The sequence below is a fragment of the Alternaria novae-zelandiae genome, assembly GCF_023758075.1.
Source record: "Alternaria novae-zelandiae strain BMP 2774 chromosome Unknown scaffold_1, whole genome shotgun sequence".
Lineage (NCBI taxonomy): Eukaryota > Fungi > Ascomycota > Dothideomycetes > Pleosporales > Pleosporaceae > Alternaria > Alternaria novae-zelandiae.
The window spans coordinates 266,788-282,554 of NW_026056961.1; the positions used below are offsets into that span (position 1 = coordinate 266,788).

At 53.1% G+C, this 15,767-nt stretch overlaps 4 protein-coding genes across 4 annotated transcripts; 1 reads left to right on the forward strand and 3 right to left on the reverse strand.

Moving 5' to 3' along the window:
- Nucleotides 1–848: 848 nt before the first annotated feature.
- J4E88_000077 (uncharacterized protein) lies at nucleotides 849–2,510 on the forward strand (the record flags this gene model as incomplete). Its single annotated transcript, XM_049393758.1, has 2 exons — nucleotides 849–1,374; nucleotides 1,438–2,510. The coding sequence occupies 2 exons, from the start codon at nucleotides 849–851 to the stop codon at nucleotides 2,508–2,510; spliced, it is 1,599 nt and encodes a 532-aa protein (XP_049259587.1).
- A 1,284-nt stretch (nucleotides 2,511–3,794) lies between these two features.
- J4E88_000078 (uncharacterized protein) lies at nucleotides 3,795–5,649 on the reverse strand (the record flags this gene model as incomplete). The annotated part of the gene is made up of 3 exons (XM_049393759.1): nucleotides 3,795–5,143; nucleotides 5,200–5,448; nucleotides 5,505–5,649. The coding sequence occupies 3 exons, from the start codon at nucleotides 5,647–5,649 to the stop codon at nucleotides 3,795–3,797; spliced, it is 1,743 nt and encodes a 580-aa protein (XP_049259588.1).
- Nucleotides 5,650–10,921: 5,272 nt separating this feature from the next.
- J4E88_000079 (uncharacterized protein) lies at nucleotides 10,922–11,897 on the reverse strand (the record flags this gene model as incomplete). Its single annotated transcript, XM_049393760.1, has 2 exons — nucleotides 10,922–11,285; nucleotides 11,335–11,897. 2 exons carry the CDS (start codon nucleotides 11,895–11,897, stop codon nucleotides 10,922–10,924), a joined length of 927 nt encoding a protein of 308 aa, XP_049259589.1.
- Nucleotides 11,898–14,481: 2,584 nt separating this feature from the next.
- Nucleotides 14,482–15,294, reverse strand: J4E88_000080 (uncharacterized protein; the record flags this gene model as incomplete). Its single annotated transcript, XM_049393761.1, has 1 exon — nucleotides 14,482–15,294. The coding sequence occupies one exon, from the start codon at nucleotides 15,292–15,294 to the stop codon at nucleotides 14,482–14,484; it is 813 nt and encodes a 270-aa protein (XP_049259590.1).
- Nucleotides 15,295–15,767: the final 473 nt, after the last annotated feature.

A 15,767-nucleotide genomic window follows, 5' to 3' on the forward strand; every position in this document is an offset into this window, starting at 1 on the left:
GTGGCGGAGACGGGTTGTGGTCTCGTGGTGCAGTTGTCTGTTCGTGAGGAGCAGTCCGTAAGTAGCATATTGCTCGGCAGGTGGCAAGACGGGTATTCGCAGGCAATTCGTGCCTACGGAGGCCTTGCGAGGGGTGTCATCTGATGCAGGGTGTCTTGGAGGCTCGACGTGCGCACTGATGACAAACTCGAGGATTATGTCGCGAAGTTCGCGCGGTAATGATAAAAGACGGCTAGACATGATGAGCTAGACTGCGTGGAGGATGGGTATGAAGGCAGAAGAGCCGGCCCCGGCACGCTAACCTAGGAAAAAACTGAACAGCCTAGAGCCTACGTTAAAGTTAGGTTACCTCCTTTGCAAGATTATGTCCTAATGTAGTCTGCAGACCTGTTTAGTTTTTTTCTTCTATGTGGTGCTGGGGAGCATGCGCAGGGACCTGAGCTAAGCGGAGACGCTAAGCTACATCGATACAAGCCTCGGTAAGACCCCCGCAGGGCTGTTGTTCGCAATTGCCCGTCTCTACTCACTCACTTTCGCTGCACAACACAGGAAGGCATCAGCACCTTCCACTTGACATTGCTGCCTGGAAGCTTGTAGAAAAATGACGTCGTCAACGGAAAATTCGTTCATCACGCCCGTTGAGGCCGTCGAGTTGATGTCTTCCACCTGGGCACTCTCATCGTTCACCTCGACGCTACTCACCAATTCGTGTGATCCTGTCTCAGGCATTGCTCTGTTCAAAGGGTTCCGTGTACTTACAGCTCTGCGGTAGCCGACAGCCGACAGTCGCGACTGCACGCTCACCCCTAGCGACCAGCTGCCGCCGTGACCTGACAGCGTACGCCATCATGTCTCGTCTGGAAGTGCTGCCGCAGCACATCCTTCGCGACATCCTCCGCTACCTGCTACTCTCTGATCGAGTTCGTGGGCCGCCCAACCGCTATCTCGTCGAAGACTATGACTTCCAGGTCGCTGTCCTTCGCACTAACAAGGCTATCAATCAGGAAGCTACCAACGTCTTCTACGAGGACAACAAGTGGATCAAACTTCACAATGGCTATGGTAAGATGATTGAAACTGCTCTGATCAATCACGAAACACCTTACTTCAAGCTGAAGATGGAGGAGTTCGACAAGCATGTTGCTGAAGTCAATGTCAATCCCAGCTTCCACCAGAAGTCGAGGTATGGTGGCAAGACGACAGTGGGATTGTTGCTCTTGCAAGACATGGCCAAATTCGCTCGCGTTCTACGAATCCTGGACTTCACCAACTTCATGGCTTATGACTTCAAGTTCGCACTACACAAGCCGCCCGGTACCGTCGGCACTCTGAGCAGGGAGGATCAAGAGAGGTTGATCTTACCTATGGAGAAAGGTGAGTTCTGCCATGGCGAGTTGCATATGAGACGTTTGCTAATCTAATTCACCGCTATCACAGTCAGCGGTGTAGCTTGCCGACAGCAGGTCGCCTTCACCACCTCGTTTGATGCTGTCCTTGTTGAACGCGTCAAGCAGGCAATGACTCAGGGAGTTGCATGGCTACGAGCTGCTGTCGCTAAAGTCTACGATATCGCTCTCTCCATCAAATGCATGGGTGACATGGCATTCAACATAGGCAATGGAGACATGGCATTCGCGAAGTGGGACGACACACTCAAGTTCATCGACATTACACTGGAGCACAACAACATGATGAGTACACGCCTGGAACCCGATTTCCTAGCTCAACTTCGTGCACTCGAATGCATGGTCTGCCTTGAACTAGCGATGTTCTTCTTCTCAGACATGGCCATTGACGGAATCGGCCGGAAGTACGAGCATGTACCGAAGAAGGTGGGTTATGCTGAGGACGCCAAATTGTACAACGAGCTCTTGGAGTTTGAGGCAGTTCCAGTGTCTGCTATCGCTCGCTTCTACCGCTTCTTGGGTGTCGCTGAACTGGGTCTGGATCATCCCGTCAAAGCAGCAAAGGCATTTGCTAAGTCCTACAAGATGGCGACTCTGCCCCCAACCCAGAACGGCTACAACACAGCGAGATCATGGAAAGAGCTCACAAAGGCTCAGCGCAAGTCTAGGCTAGACGCTCTTCACACTGCCCTTCCCAAGACGCCCCATATGATGCCAGCATTCCAAGCCTGGAAGGGTCCTCAAGTCCAGTCAGAACATTGGGTCATGCGCGAGCTTGGCTTTAAGGGTGATATACCTTACGCGGACAAGATCACCGGTATATCTGGGATATACTTGACCACCAAAGCCCACCCCAATCGTTCGCTTCCAGGACCACGTACGACCCGGCTCGGGGCCGTGAAGCCTGAAGTACTGATGAAGGTTGTCGAGAGGCATCACGAGGAAGTGAACCAGCCAACTATACCGGGCATTGAGCTACTGATGATGTGGATAGCTCTTGGACCGAACGATCTCGGTGAGGAGAGTATCCATGATGATCCAGACACTGCAAAGATGCTGGAGAAGATGTCTCTTCGTGGCCCTGGAGGCTGTCCAACTCAGTGAATGACGATTCAGTCATGTGTGTGGCTCTATATACGTGTACAGTCAAGGTGAAGGGGTTCTGAGATACTGTGGTGAAATAGGCTGTTATGTTCGGCGCATGAGCTGTTGTGTCTATAGACAAACTCTCTTTCACTTCCACTATAGCATAATCCTATTGTCTAGATATCTCAATGACGTCTTCAAATTTGACAAACACCGTCCTACCTCTCCAAACCACTTACCTACTACCACCATCTCTACTGCAATCATGACATCTACATCCTCCAAGCGTAGAGCAGACGATGAGCCGGCCTCATCACAACCAGTCAAGCGATCACGCATCGAGAAGCCGATGTCACCCCCCGCGTCGCCATTGCGACACCAGTCACCAAGGCGAAGGACTCCCCGCCCAGCTATCCGCCAACCCTCTACCTCCCCAAAAACCCCAGTATCCGCCTCGCTGGACGAGGCAACCACCACCTCAGAGACAAACCCCCTCCTCCACCGCATACAATCCGGAATCACCTACACCCTCTCCACCACCACCCCCTTGCAAACAACGCGCTTCACCATCCCAACCACCACCAGCAAGCCCACTACGCTCGCCGCCCTAAACCTCCTCCGCACCCACGCCACACTCATAGCTTCATCCCCCCTCTTCGAGATCTATGAATCGGGCGTCCCGCGACCGGATTGGGTGAAGCAAGGGGGGTGGCTGGGCATTCACGATCCGCAGTGGTGGGTGGGGAGGAATGTTGCGGAGGTGAAAGCGGGGCCTTGGGCGGATGGGCTTGAGGTTAGGAGGGTTGAGGGGAGGATGAGGGGGGTGGAGAAGGGGAGGGAGAAGAGAGGGAGGAAGGGGATGGGGAAGGGGGAGAGGGAGAGGGAGGGGAAGTTGAGGGAGGGGTTGAGGAGGCAGAGAGCGGGGTTGGGGATGTGTGACTAGGGATGTAAGAATGTTTGGTGTGGAAGGATGTATGGGAAGATAGGTTGGAGACATCACATGAGAGAAGAGCATGTCAAGATTGAACATCGAAGGATATATCACGTAAGAGAAGAGCATCCCAAAGTTAAGAATTAAAGAAGACATCACATGTGAGAAGAGCATTGATAGTTCAAGATTAAGAAGTAGTTTATGCTATAGTATAAACTACAGAGGTATCATTCTCCAGCCGGGCATCTATCCATTCCGTGTCTTTAGTAATATGCTATACTGTACTGCATAGCTAGAACCAAACATTACATCATTCAAAGTGACTCATTCGTGTCATCAAGACGTGAATAAAACACTACACCATTAACCATCTAGTGGACGGAAGCAGTGCGGTGGTTCTTCTCAGTGTCAACGACAATGGAACCGTTGCGCTCGATCATGGTAGAGCCGCCCTTCTGGAGGGAGCTCTCGACGAAGGTGTGGGTTGGGCGCCACTTGGCAGAGGTCCTGGGAGTGGTCTCGGCCATCATCTGGTCGACCTGCTCGAGAGACAGACCCTTGGTCTCGGGAACCAAGAAGTAGGTGTAGATGAAAGCGATGGTGCAGAGACCTCCCCAGATGAAGAAGACGGAGGACTTGAGGTTACCCTGATCGGTACCGACCATGTAGGGGGTGATGACGGCGATGATGGTGTTCCAGAGCCAGTTGGAGGCGGTGGAGAGGGCAACACCACGCGAGCGGATGGGCAGAGGGAAGACCTCACCGATGAGGACCCAGGCACCAGGACCCCAGGTAGTGGCGAAGAAGAAGATGAAGATGGCGATGAAGGCAATCTGGGCGTTGACGGCCGAGATGTTGTTGGCACGGGTGGAGCCGTCGGCGAGGGTGGTGGAGTTGTTGAATCCCTGAGTGACACCAATGATGGCAACCAAGAACTGGCAGATCAACATACCGAGAGCACCGAAGAGGAGGAGTGTGCGGCGACCGAACTTCTCCATTCCGTAGAAGGAAAGAGGGGTGGAGCAGACGTTGACCAGGGTGAAGACGAGCGAGATCAAGAAGGTGTTCTTGATGGCGCCAGTCGACTCCAAGAAGGGAGTGGAGTAGTAGAAGATGAAGTTGACACCAGTCCACTGTTGCATCATCTGGAGCGAGGTACCGAGGATAGTCTTGCGGAGGTTGGAGTTGGACTGGAAGAGAGAACCCTTGAAGCAGTTGGCCCAGCCAGAGATCCAGCCACCAGCGGGGATAAGCTCGCGCTCGTACTCCTCGTTGGCAATGATCTCAGCAAGTTCGAATTCAACCATGGACCTAAGCTCAGCAGCCTGGGGGTCGGTAGGGTGAACACCACGGATCTTCATCAGAGCCTTCTTGGCCTCATCGGGCTTGCCGCGCTTGACGAAGTAACGGGGGGAGTCGGGAAGGCAGGCAATACCACCACCGAGGATAAGACCCCAGGCGAACTGGATACCAATGGGGATGCGGTACTCGCCAGTGTCACCACGACCCTGGACGCCGTAGTTGACACAGGCGGCAAGGAGGAGACCAATGGTAATGCAGAACTGGTAACCGGAGACGAGCGCACCGCGGACCTTCTTGGGGCAAATCTCGGACATGTAGAGAATGACAATGGCAGACTCGAAACCGACACCAATACCGGCGATGGCACGACCAGCGACAAGGAGGTCACGGCCAGTGGCAGCCATTTGCAGAACAACTCCTAAGTGGGGGTAAGTGGCTTGTTTCATAAAGTAGTGCAAGCGGGGGAGTTCGTACCGATGATGTAGATGAGACATCCCAGGACAATGGTCCACTTGCGACCAATCATGTCGGAAAGGTCACCAGCGGCGAGAGCACCGAAGAAAGTACCAGCGGAGAGAATGGAGACGATGAGCGAGGTGTTGCCAGAGCTGATCTTGCAGAGACCACCGGCAGTGTCAAGACCCTGAGGGCAGATGGGGCCCTCAACTTCCTCGATGAAGAGAGGCGAGTTGAGCACACCGTTGATGTATCCGGAATCGTAACCTGGGTGTGCAGTTAGCCACTGTTATTGTGGAGATTGTGCTCTGTTGTTGTCTTACCGAAGAAGATACCACCAAAGGATGCGAAGGCGCAGAGAAGGTAGGCCTTCCAAGTGACAGGGCACTCAGTCATGTTGACATCGGTGGTAGCTTGGATGCCCTTGGGGTTGGCGGCCTCGTCGGCCAGGTCGTTGTTGTGGCTCATGATGGGCAAGTGCGTGGGGGTTGTACGCTGAGTGAGTTGACGAAGCGCGTTGCTTGAAGCTGTGCAGGGTAGAACTCGCACGCGGCCTTGGACGAAGAATCAGAATCCGAGATGCGGGTGAGTTGAGGGTTAATAAACAGAGCTGGAGATTTGAGATCTAGTGCAGTGCGGAACAAGTGTACCGCAGAAATGGCTAGGTAACATTGCGGCGCGACTAGTAGGGGCCCGTGCTTCCCTGCTATTGGGTGCATTAGCCTGGAACCCAGTGAAGGGTGCGCGCCACCAGCTCTCTGGGGAATGGTCGCCCGCGTTTTGCCTGCTCCAGCTTCTTCTCCAGGCCCGACTGGCCCGACTAACCTGGTAATTTGACAAGTGTCGGACCGGCATTTGCACCGGCTGTGATTTGACCTTGGCAGCTGGAGCACAGACGGTGGTTTTGCCTGTCTAGAACGCTTCTAGGTTTTCAGAGCCGCACGTGAGGTGCTCCCCGACCAAGGGTTCCCACTTCACTAGACTCCACCATCGTGGCCCATGGAGTCTCTCGTGGCCCATGGAGTCGGCTAACGTGTGTCTGGAGCAGACTGGTAACGACGCTAACCCCCGATACCAGGTGCGCGGCGCCCTACACTCGGCTCCCTCCGCCTTCTACGCCTGCTTTCCATCATCACGATGATGCGCTGACGATGCGCCAATGGCATGGCCTGTGCTATGCTTTTCACCACTGCAGGCCTCTTTCCCCAGACAACACCATGTGGCTGAACGCTAATGCAACGGCGGTCATGATGAATGTGAACTGCTGACGCTTGTCCGCCATGGACGCCTAACGGCCAATACGCGACTTCGCTGGCCTTCGGAGCTCCTAATTAAGCGCGCAGTGTGGCACGAGTCACTCTCATTAGCCCAACACCACCAACCCCAGCCTCCGCTCCTGTCCCGACGCTGGAAACGTCCAACCGGGGCCGCCCTTGATTAGTGCATGTGGTCACGATGCACGGTCAGGATACCTGACCCAGCGACTGCGAGAGATCCAAATCCAGTCCCTTCGCTGCGGGAGGAAAATGTGGTAGCGATGATGGCGAGAAGGCTGTCGCTACCGAGGTGGTTCGTTCACGTGGGTCGCTCGCTGTCAATCACGCGGAGGTCTCCCCATGGTTTCGATCCGACGGCCCACAACCCTGATTGGCCATGCCCTGCGCTAGTGCCTACCCCGACGAAGCTTGACGCGGAAAAGAATTCAGCCCCGACATAGCACGAATCGCCGAAGAGAAAATCTTCAGGCGCGGCATCTGAGCTCTGAGGTACATGACAAAGCGACATCGCGTACCCCGACATTCATCGTCCGCATGTTCTTCTCCACATTGTCGCCCAACGCACTGCTGCTGCTTCGCTACCATCTTTTCTCGCGTCCCCGCTGAGATGTCACCACCCCACAACTCGTACCGACTATGCAAACTTTGTGCGACAGTGGTGGCCTCAGCCGCAGCTCTCCTTGTGCAGGACTTCATTGTTACACGAGAAGCCTGTCAGACGTCGGGGTGCAATGCCTCAGTTCGTCACGATGCTCAGCTGTCATGTGCTAGCTGGCTTCTCGAGGCCTCGGTACAGGAAATGGTTTCAGGGTCTTGAAATTCCTCCAGCGTTTTGGTGGCATCTGTCAGAGATCTTGAGTTGGTTCTCTCAAGCTGGTCGACATTGTTGGCTCTGAACGCAACTGGCGGCTCTTGTGGTGCCATGGAATAGTAGTATGTTTCCTAACAGGTAACTAGGGCTCCTCGGGCGACTGCAGCACATCTGCAAAACTGTGGGTATCGAACACTGATCTTGTAGGAATATTGGATGCTCATTTGCCTATCTTCAACGTCGACTTTGGCCCCTGCCTTGTCTCCAGAACGAGATATCCATGCAGCAAAGCTGACCAATAGGCACAAGCTCGGCGGGGTAGTCTGCATTGCTCCCTCCAGCCTTGCGCAACCACCTTATCGCCATTACATCCTACACATCCTTTATCCACTTCGCAGAGCAGAAGTGAACCAATTTAGCTTCATGGCATGGCACGATGCGAGCTGCGCAGACCTGCATCTGGAGTGGGAAGACGGACGCCCTGGGTGCCGCACTTGCCAGCGCAGGGCGCCCGAGCTAACGCCTATCCACCCGATTTCACCGCCCGCGCCTCCGCTACATACTTCACGATCACAACTGGTGTGCACATGGCCCCCACGAGTCTTTTCCAATCTCATTCGCGACGAAGACCAGGGCTACGTTGCAGCGTCTGGTCATGATTATGATGAAGAGCAAAAGCTGCGAGCATTCATATGTGCCAACATTGATGAATGGACCGCCAGCCATGCGAGCCAGAGACCTGAGCCCTCGTTGTCGCGGAATCAGGAGAGCTTGCAGCAACAGATGCGCCCAGAGCCGATGCTACACAAGATTTATTCGCGCCTTCCTGCGACTGATTCGATTCGTCTTCTTTGCCTGCATGGCAGCAAAATGAAGAGCGACCCTATTCATTGCGATTTACTGGTCTGTGGGCTTCGCGATCAGAGCCGACCAATCTTCGAGGCTTTATCATATACCTGGGCAGACTCCGATGGCAATTCAGCCCTGTGCGAGACTATCTTCATCGGTCCAAATTACGACACTTGTCTCGTGACGAAGAACTGCATGGCAGCGCTACAACGTTACCGGATTGCTGTCGACCGTCTTATCTGGGTAGACGCCATCTGTATAAATCAATTTGATTTGGAAGAGCGCGGGCAACAAGTGTCCCTCATGAGGGAGATATTCGAGTCCGCGTCCAGGGTTCTCATGTATGCGGATGATGAGAGTGCCAAACATGTTCCCATCCCAAACTTTACTGATCATCGTTACGCGACCTCAGTGGACCCACGATTCATCTTGCAAATACCCTACTTCTCACGCATCTGGGTAATCCAAGAGGTCCAACTTAGCAACACAGCCACCCTCACCATTGGTAACGTTACGATAGATTGGGACCAATTCTTGGAATATCTAAGCAAGTATAGAGAATATACGACACATGAGGGTAGGCGCTGGTTGCAGCATTGGGTGGAGCATTTGAATATTCAGCAGATTGACGTGAGCACAATATCGCTGCTCAGGGCCACTCTGCATTGCCACGCTGGTGACGCCCGGGACAGATTATTTGGCTTGCTAGGTCTGACTAACAGTAAAGAACAAAATGATCTCCCTGTTGATTACAGCATTAGTATTCAACAGCTCTATACAGGCTTGGCAATGTACTGGCTTACGGAATGGGGATCTTGGCCACTCACGTCATACGTACTGGATCTTGCCTATTTCCCCAAAGTCACATCATTCCTTCCCTCGTGGGTTCCTGACTGGGAGTCACTGGCCAACATAGAGACGGGTCGCGAGCATAACGACACTATACCTGTAACTTTCGAATTCGCGATCACAGATGCGGGTATAACCTCGTCAGGGTTGAGATGGTTTAGAGAACTCTGCTCGTACAGACGACACGAATCCCAGTTCAGATGGACGCTGGACAATGTTTGGAAACCACGAGGTACAGCAAGACCGCTACAGGAAGCTGGTGTGATGGTGGTCGATGCTGCCCACCTACTTTCTGTTTCGAACGGCATGGTCGAGTTCACCGACGTGAACAATAATCCATTGCATGGTCTGAGCATAGCGATTCCAGAAGAAGACGGCCCAATACGGGACTGTCTGCTGCGCAAAGATGCTCAATTGCATGTTCTGATCAACTGGAACCGAGCCTGTCTTCTTCGACGGCATGCCAACAAGATTTATAGTCTTGACAGCAGATGCCAAATACTGTGCGGTTCACAAGGCATTCCTACTGGTGATCCAAGTAATACTAGACAAACTTTCGCTCACTCCTCCCCGAGGGAATACGATATCTTCGAAAGAGGACAATCCTCGATGAGAGAAGTAGTCCCCACAAGTAACTCACCCCTTCCGGGTTTCCCTAAAGATGGAAACATATCTGCAATATCTGAGCAGCTAGCCGGCCTCGAGTCAGAGATTGTGGAGTCTTGGCTAATCGAGCTATTCTTCTTCAGTATGCGTGCTGGCAGCGCATTCACGGAGTCACAACGCTGTGGCATCATCCAAGATTACTGGAAGCAACGGTATCCTCTAGCGACAGCTGCTTGCCGAGAGCCAGATTGGCAGTTCAACGCACAGGTAGCCGGAAGCCAAGAGCCGGTCGAGCTGGCGGCTATGAGGGAACAGCGTGAGCGTGTCTTGGCTTTTGGATTTGAGAGTGCAGCACTTGGCTTCGATGTCACTGGATCTGCTCATATGGAGCTAGCCGAGTTGATAGATAAGATCTACATGCTTCCTAGCTCGTCTAACGCCGGCTCGTTGGACGCCAGATTCGCTTCCCAGATAAGGAAAGTTGGAAGATTGTTCTTTTGGAATCAAGGGACACCGATGGAAATTCGTCAGTTTCTTGACGAAGTCATAGAACGCCAAACAAACGCTTGCAAGGACTTTCAGCCTCCATTCCTGGCGACACTGCAAGTAAACCCCTTCCAACTACCCGTCCAAGTCAGCACCTTGGACGCGCTCTTACAATCTTCCAATGACAAAGGTGAGTACAAGAAAAAGAAGACGTTACGTCTCACTGTGGGTGAGATCTTTCGTAATGCTAGCACACTGCTGAAAGACCTCCACATTGATGAGAAGTACACGATCGAGCAAAACCTGAATGTACTCTGGATTTATGTGCTGACGATGGAGGTGATTGTGCGGTTGCGAGGTGTACTACAACAACGTCTTGTTCTAAAAGCCATGGCGGACAAGATCTGCAAAGTGCAAAGGATATACCTTATTTAATGAAGCTGAGTCGGCTCCGTCTTCCAGGGTGCCGCAGCAGAGATGCCATCATAAATCTTGTACCCGATACTGCGATTTCAACACTCGCACAGTCTAATACATCTTCCTGCAAGCATGTTCCCCATGAGAGCTGTTAGTGAAAGTGATGATATGATGACGACACGAGGGCACACAATGTAGATATGTCACGTCTCGTGAGATTCTACAAACCATCCATCGCATGATGAAATGAAGGACTGTCACAGTGCACTCGAAAGAAGATAGTCTGGTTTAGAAATACTGATTGCATTCCCCATTCAGCAACATCTACAAGAAAGCGCAGCACGGCTGCGACTATCAAAGAAATATATATACAAAAAGTTAGCCAGACCAAAAAGCCTAGCCTATCGTCGTTTCAATCCTCCAGATCATGCAAAACATACACATCTTACTCCTTGCGGAGAAGAGCCTCGCGGAAAGCACGGCGACCACGCTTAGCCTTGCCACCCTTGCAGTTCTCAGAGTTGTGCGCAACAGCCTCGCTGCTAGCAGCAGGCTCCTCGGAAGAAGGAACAGGGGAAGCAGCGGGCGAGGTCTCCTCAGCAGGCTCCTCGGTAGGGGTCTGAGCGGGAGACTGAGCGCCGCCGCTGGTGCTGGCATCCCAGACAGCGGGGGCGGGGAAGGTGTAGTCCTTGTAGCCGCCCCAGATGCTGAAGTTGAACTCGGGGTCGTCCTTCTTGTAGGCGCCGGGGAACTTGACGGTGGGGCCGGGGGTGCCGCTGCCGCCGCCGGTGACCTTGACTTGAGCGCAACTATCATGTGTTAGCTGATGTTGTTGTAGTAGTGAAGAGAAAGACCTACGCATAGTAGAACTCGGCCTGGCCATCGTGGGCACCGTGAAGACCAACGTGCTCAGAGCGGATCAAGTACTCGCCCTCTGGCACCTCAGCCGGGACAGTGAACTCGATCTTGTTGCTATCCCAGGTGCACCAAGCATCACCAAGAATGTCCTTGTCGGGGTGGCAAAGACCAGACTCGAAGATCTTGAACCACTCGCCGTCACCCTCGTACTCCTTGACGGAGCTGGGCGCCTTGGACATGTAGACGAAAGCGGGACCGGGGTGCTTCATGGTAGCGCCGTAGGCAAGCTTCATGGCCATCTTGGTGCCGGCTGCGACCTCCTTGACGCCGGTCTTGCCGGCGCTGGCGAACGAGCCCTTGTTGCAGCGGAAGTCGTCCATGTCGGGGGTCATGTTGTCGAGGGGGTTCTTCCACTTGGTGGGGTTGAACTTCTCCGCACGAGTGTTCTCGCGGATGAACTCGTAGCCCTTGGACTCCTGGCCGTCGGTGACGAGGACATCGAAGGTGTAGTGGGCAGAGGCAATCTGCGCAATGGCAGCTGCGGCGATGATGGAAAGCTTCATGTTTGAGGTGGGTAGTGGTGGTTGGTTTGGTATTTGGTAGTGGGTTGGAAGATGAAAAACGATTGTATAGTAGGACTAGCCTGTAGAAACGAATGTAGTAGCGAAAAGCTGAAGAGAAGCGAAAGACAGTGTGCAAAGGTGTGCTGATGAGCTCTCCATCGTGGTGGTGTTTTGCTTCTTATGTATCTGTGCATGCGTTCCTATCTGAGCGCCGTGGTCCATGTCGCTAACCGTTTCCAGTGACCAGAGCTGGTCTTTCCACCCATCCCTTGCAAACCCCTCTTCGCCGACGTTGGTTTGCACCATGAAACAATGCCTCAGGTGTTTCTTTCCATCGACGCATGAGGCCGAGATCTCTTGGCTGTGGCCGTATTTCCGCTATCCCGCACAGCTGTGGCGAAGCGAGATGACCATACGAAGGGATGAGAGCTGTCAATGTGGTATTGACCCCCGTAGCGCCCGCTTTTTCGATCCTGGGAACCGCGGTGGTGGGCCTGTCACCATACGGGTGCCTGTTTCAAACCATTATCTTGGCAGCAGGAGACTTGGCGGTCGGAGGTCTCATCAGTTGGAGATGTGCAGGTACCATGCTCGACGGACTTTCGCTGCCGGTGCAGGTTATGCACAGTGGTACAGGAATATGTGAGCAGACTTCAACGTTCGGTCAATAGTGGATCGACACCCATGAAGGACTCGCAGAATGCTGTTATCATCAGTGTTGTGATGTCTCTTTCCACTTCCAATATCTCAGCGCATGAAAACGCAGCAAGATTATTTCTCCGCCTCTTCAACGTGAAACGAGTAATGACGGAAAGGGGGGCACGGCGGGATCGCACATGCTGAAGGACGTGATGATCGGGATCCAGACACAACCAGGCTGCAAGCCCACTCACGTCTGAGTTCGGGTGAGCTACTACCTACCATCTAGCGCTTGCTATGCTCGTACCCACTGTGCCAAAGATAGAGACTGCATACGGGTCTCGGAGGTAGAGCGGCTACCGAAGTATGTGTGATTGTCAAGAGCGATTCCAAGGCAAGACTCACGGATGGTAACGGTCTACACCATTATATATATCGGCCGCCTTCAATTGAGCCTGTTGTTGCGCTTATTTGAGCTGTTAAGACTCAATTTACACGATGAAGGCGTGCATCCAGGCTGGTGGGTTCGCGAGATGGAGCACTCCTGAGTCAGTAGTGGTTCACTTCAACCTGCACTTTAGCCGTAGGCCTATCACGAACCACTCTTTTCCGATGTATCCACAACGCAATCTCTGGTGGAGAGACAAGCTGTAGCGTGTTTCTGTTTCCGCCTGTGGCTTGTTTCAAACGTTGGTGTTGTTGCGGAATGCTACCGAGTGTGACCGCATAAGTTCAATCCTGTTGTTTCTTTGACGCCATGGTGGGGAAACCTGCAAACGACGAAGGAAGGCGCCTCAAGAGGTTGGCAATAACATCGTCCATCGGCTTGTATTGGCGCATAACAGCAGTTATCTCGTCGTCGGTCGGCGGCTCGAACTACCGCGAGCGTTGGGCTCTGCATAGTATACCGGATTAGGTCCGATGGGATTTCGCTCCACAATCCGATGCAGCAGAGGCATGCTTCCGCAACTAAGCCAAAGACGAGGGAGGTCCACTGAAGTGCAGTAGCGGTGCGGCGTGATGATTTCTTAGTCTCCTTGGCGTCTGTCCCCTGGGCTCGGGAGTTCTGGAGGGAGGTCAAAAAGTTCTCGACTCGTGGCGCGAGGTTCCTTGTCGGCCGTTGAGTCAAACCCGATTTTCTACCGACACCGTTGGGCCTAGCGTGTGAGCCTAATTCGACAATACATTCCTCGTGCTGGATGTGTTGCTGTGAGCCTCTCGTTGTTGTTCAGCAATCGACGCGTTGCGATGAGATGGTGCTGTGGTAGTGGTCGTGTGTTCACGACGTCGCAAGATGTCCCCGCATCGCCTGACCGTCATACGTCATCACTAACAAATCATGTGGCATTGTTTTCCTGCATGTCTTTGATCCGCAATGCACGACAAACGCTTTTTGCAAACTCTGGACGGAGAAAAGCCATGAAATCATCGTTCTTGACGGTCTAATATTCAACTCCCATACTTTTCATTCCCGTAGCATAATCGGCCAGCCATCATGTCAGCAACCAACGAGCAACCAGTCGAGACGCCAGTCAACAAACTCAACGCAAAGCAGCAGAACCGAATCCAGAAAAGACGACTCGCACGTCAGCAACTCACCACGCACCTCGCTCTTGTACGAAAGAACAGGAAAACAAACGACCCTCCACGGATCGCAGGATGCATGCGCGCACCACGAGGCCCAGACGGCCGCTTCCTCCACCGCGATCACGTCATCACAAAAGCAATAGAGAGTCTCAGCATACAAGAGACGACAGCAAAGCCCGTAGAAAGTTTGCATGAGAAGCCAAAATCCTGGACGCCATGGGTAGTCCCGTCTCTCTCCAAGACACCGAAAGCTTCCCGGCTTTAGCTTCAAACAAGACCGGGGAGTACTTCACAACCTCATCACCTAACCGTCTGACATGCGTCAACCCATCGAATACCTCCCCGCTCCCTCATTCCCTCACAGAACGAACCCGTCATGCTCCCTGTCAGCCTCTTCCTGCGCCCTGCCGATCGGATCGTCGGCATAAACCACTTTCACCTCCCACATACTACTCGCATTCATACCGATCAAGATACCCCCTCCTTTAGTCCCCTTCTCCCATTTCTTAGTCTGCTTCACGTCCTCTGTATCGAGGAGCAAGACTGTGAAGATATGTTCAGCGTCTTCCTTCGCGTCGGCACGATCGACGTAGGAAGCATGAAGCTTGGTTGTAGCTGCGTATCCTTTTGGCTTGGAAGCCTCGAATTTCGAAGATAGGGAGGTGGAGGAAGAGTGTTCAGCGTGGGCAAGAGGGCCGGCGGAGATAATAGTGTAGACGGGCGCAGGCAGGATATCGAAGACGTCTTTGTTGATTTCGCGATGTATCTTCAGTATAGTGTAGACGCCGCGTTGGCCCTCGACAATGAATGTATCGAAGCCTTTTTCCAAGAACTCTTCATCAACCTCCTTCTCTTCATCTTCGTCATCTTCAAATAGAAAGTCGTCGTTTGGCTTCTCTTTCAGGAGGGCGTACTTGTCGATTGCAGGGGGCGAGTTGCTGACAACGTCTTCGATTTGAGGGAGGAGGTGGCGGAATGCTTTCGCAGGGCCGATGAGTTCGTAGGAATCGATGTGTGGTCGGATGATGCTCAAGTACCAGATTGTGTTGGGTTCGACGTCGATGAAGGCGAGCTCATCGACTGGCTTGTCGACTTTGGGAGCGGGGATTGGGGTGGATTTGTTGAAGGGCATGACTTCATCGTCGCCTTCAAAGTAGATGCCTTTGTCCATGGTGAGATGTAGGGATAGTCGAGGACTTGTGATATCGTCGAGTATTGTAATGTTGGTGCTAAGGCAATGTAGTCTGGGGCGGTACTTGAGAAGTTTATGAAGGTGAGGGGGGTGGGCAACGTATACTGTAAGAGCAAGCACGGGCGTTATAGCCTGCGAGCGTTTGTTAGATGACGTCGTCGCTTGTGGTTTGCGGTATCGCGGTGAAGGCGGGACTGGCGCCTGGAGTCTTCGGGCTCCAATATGGGGCGCCGACAGACCGACACAAACAGTCTTGTATACCGCCACGGGGCTGATGGTGTGGGATATCGCCCAGACATGGCGGTATGTAGGCGCCAACTCTGTCATCTGAAATCGTGTTATGATATATCAGTAGCAGTTCGGAGTGACTTCAGTCGTTCGTAGAATTGTGCATTGGTATCTCCTAGCAAAGTAAGACATTCCGCCTCTTAGAATACATAGCGTGCTTTTGA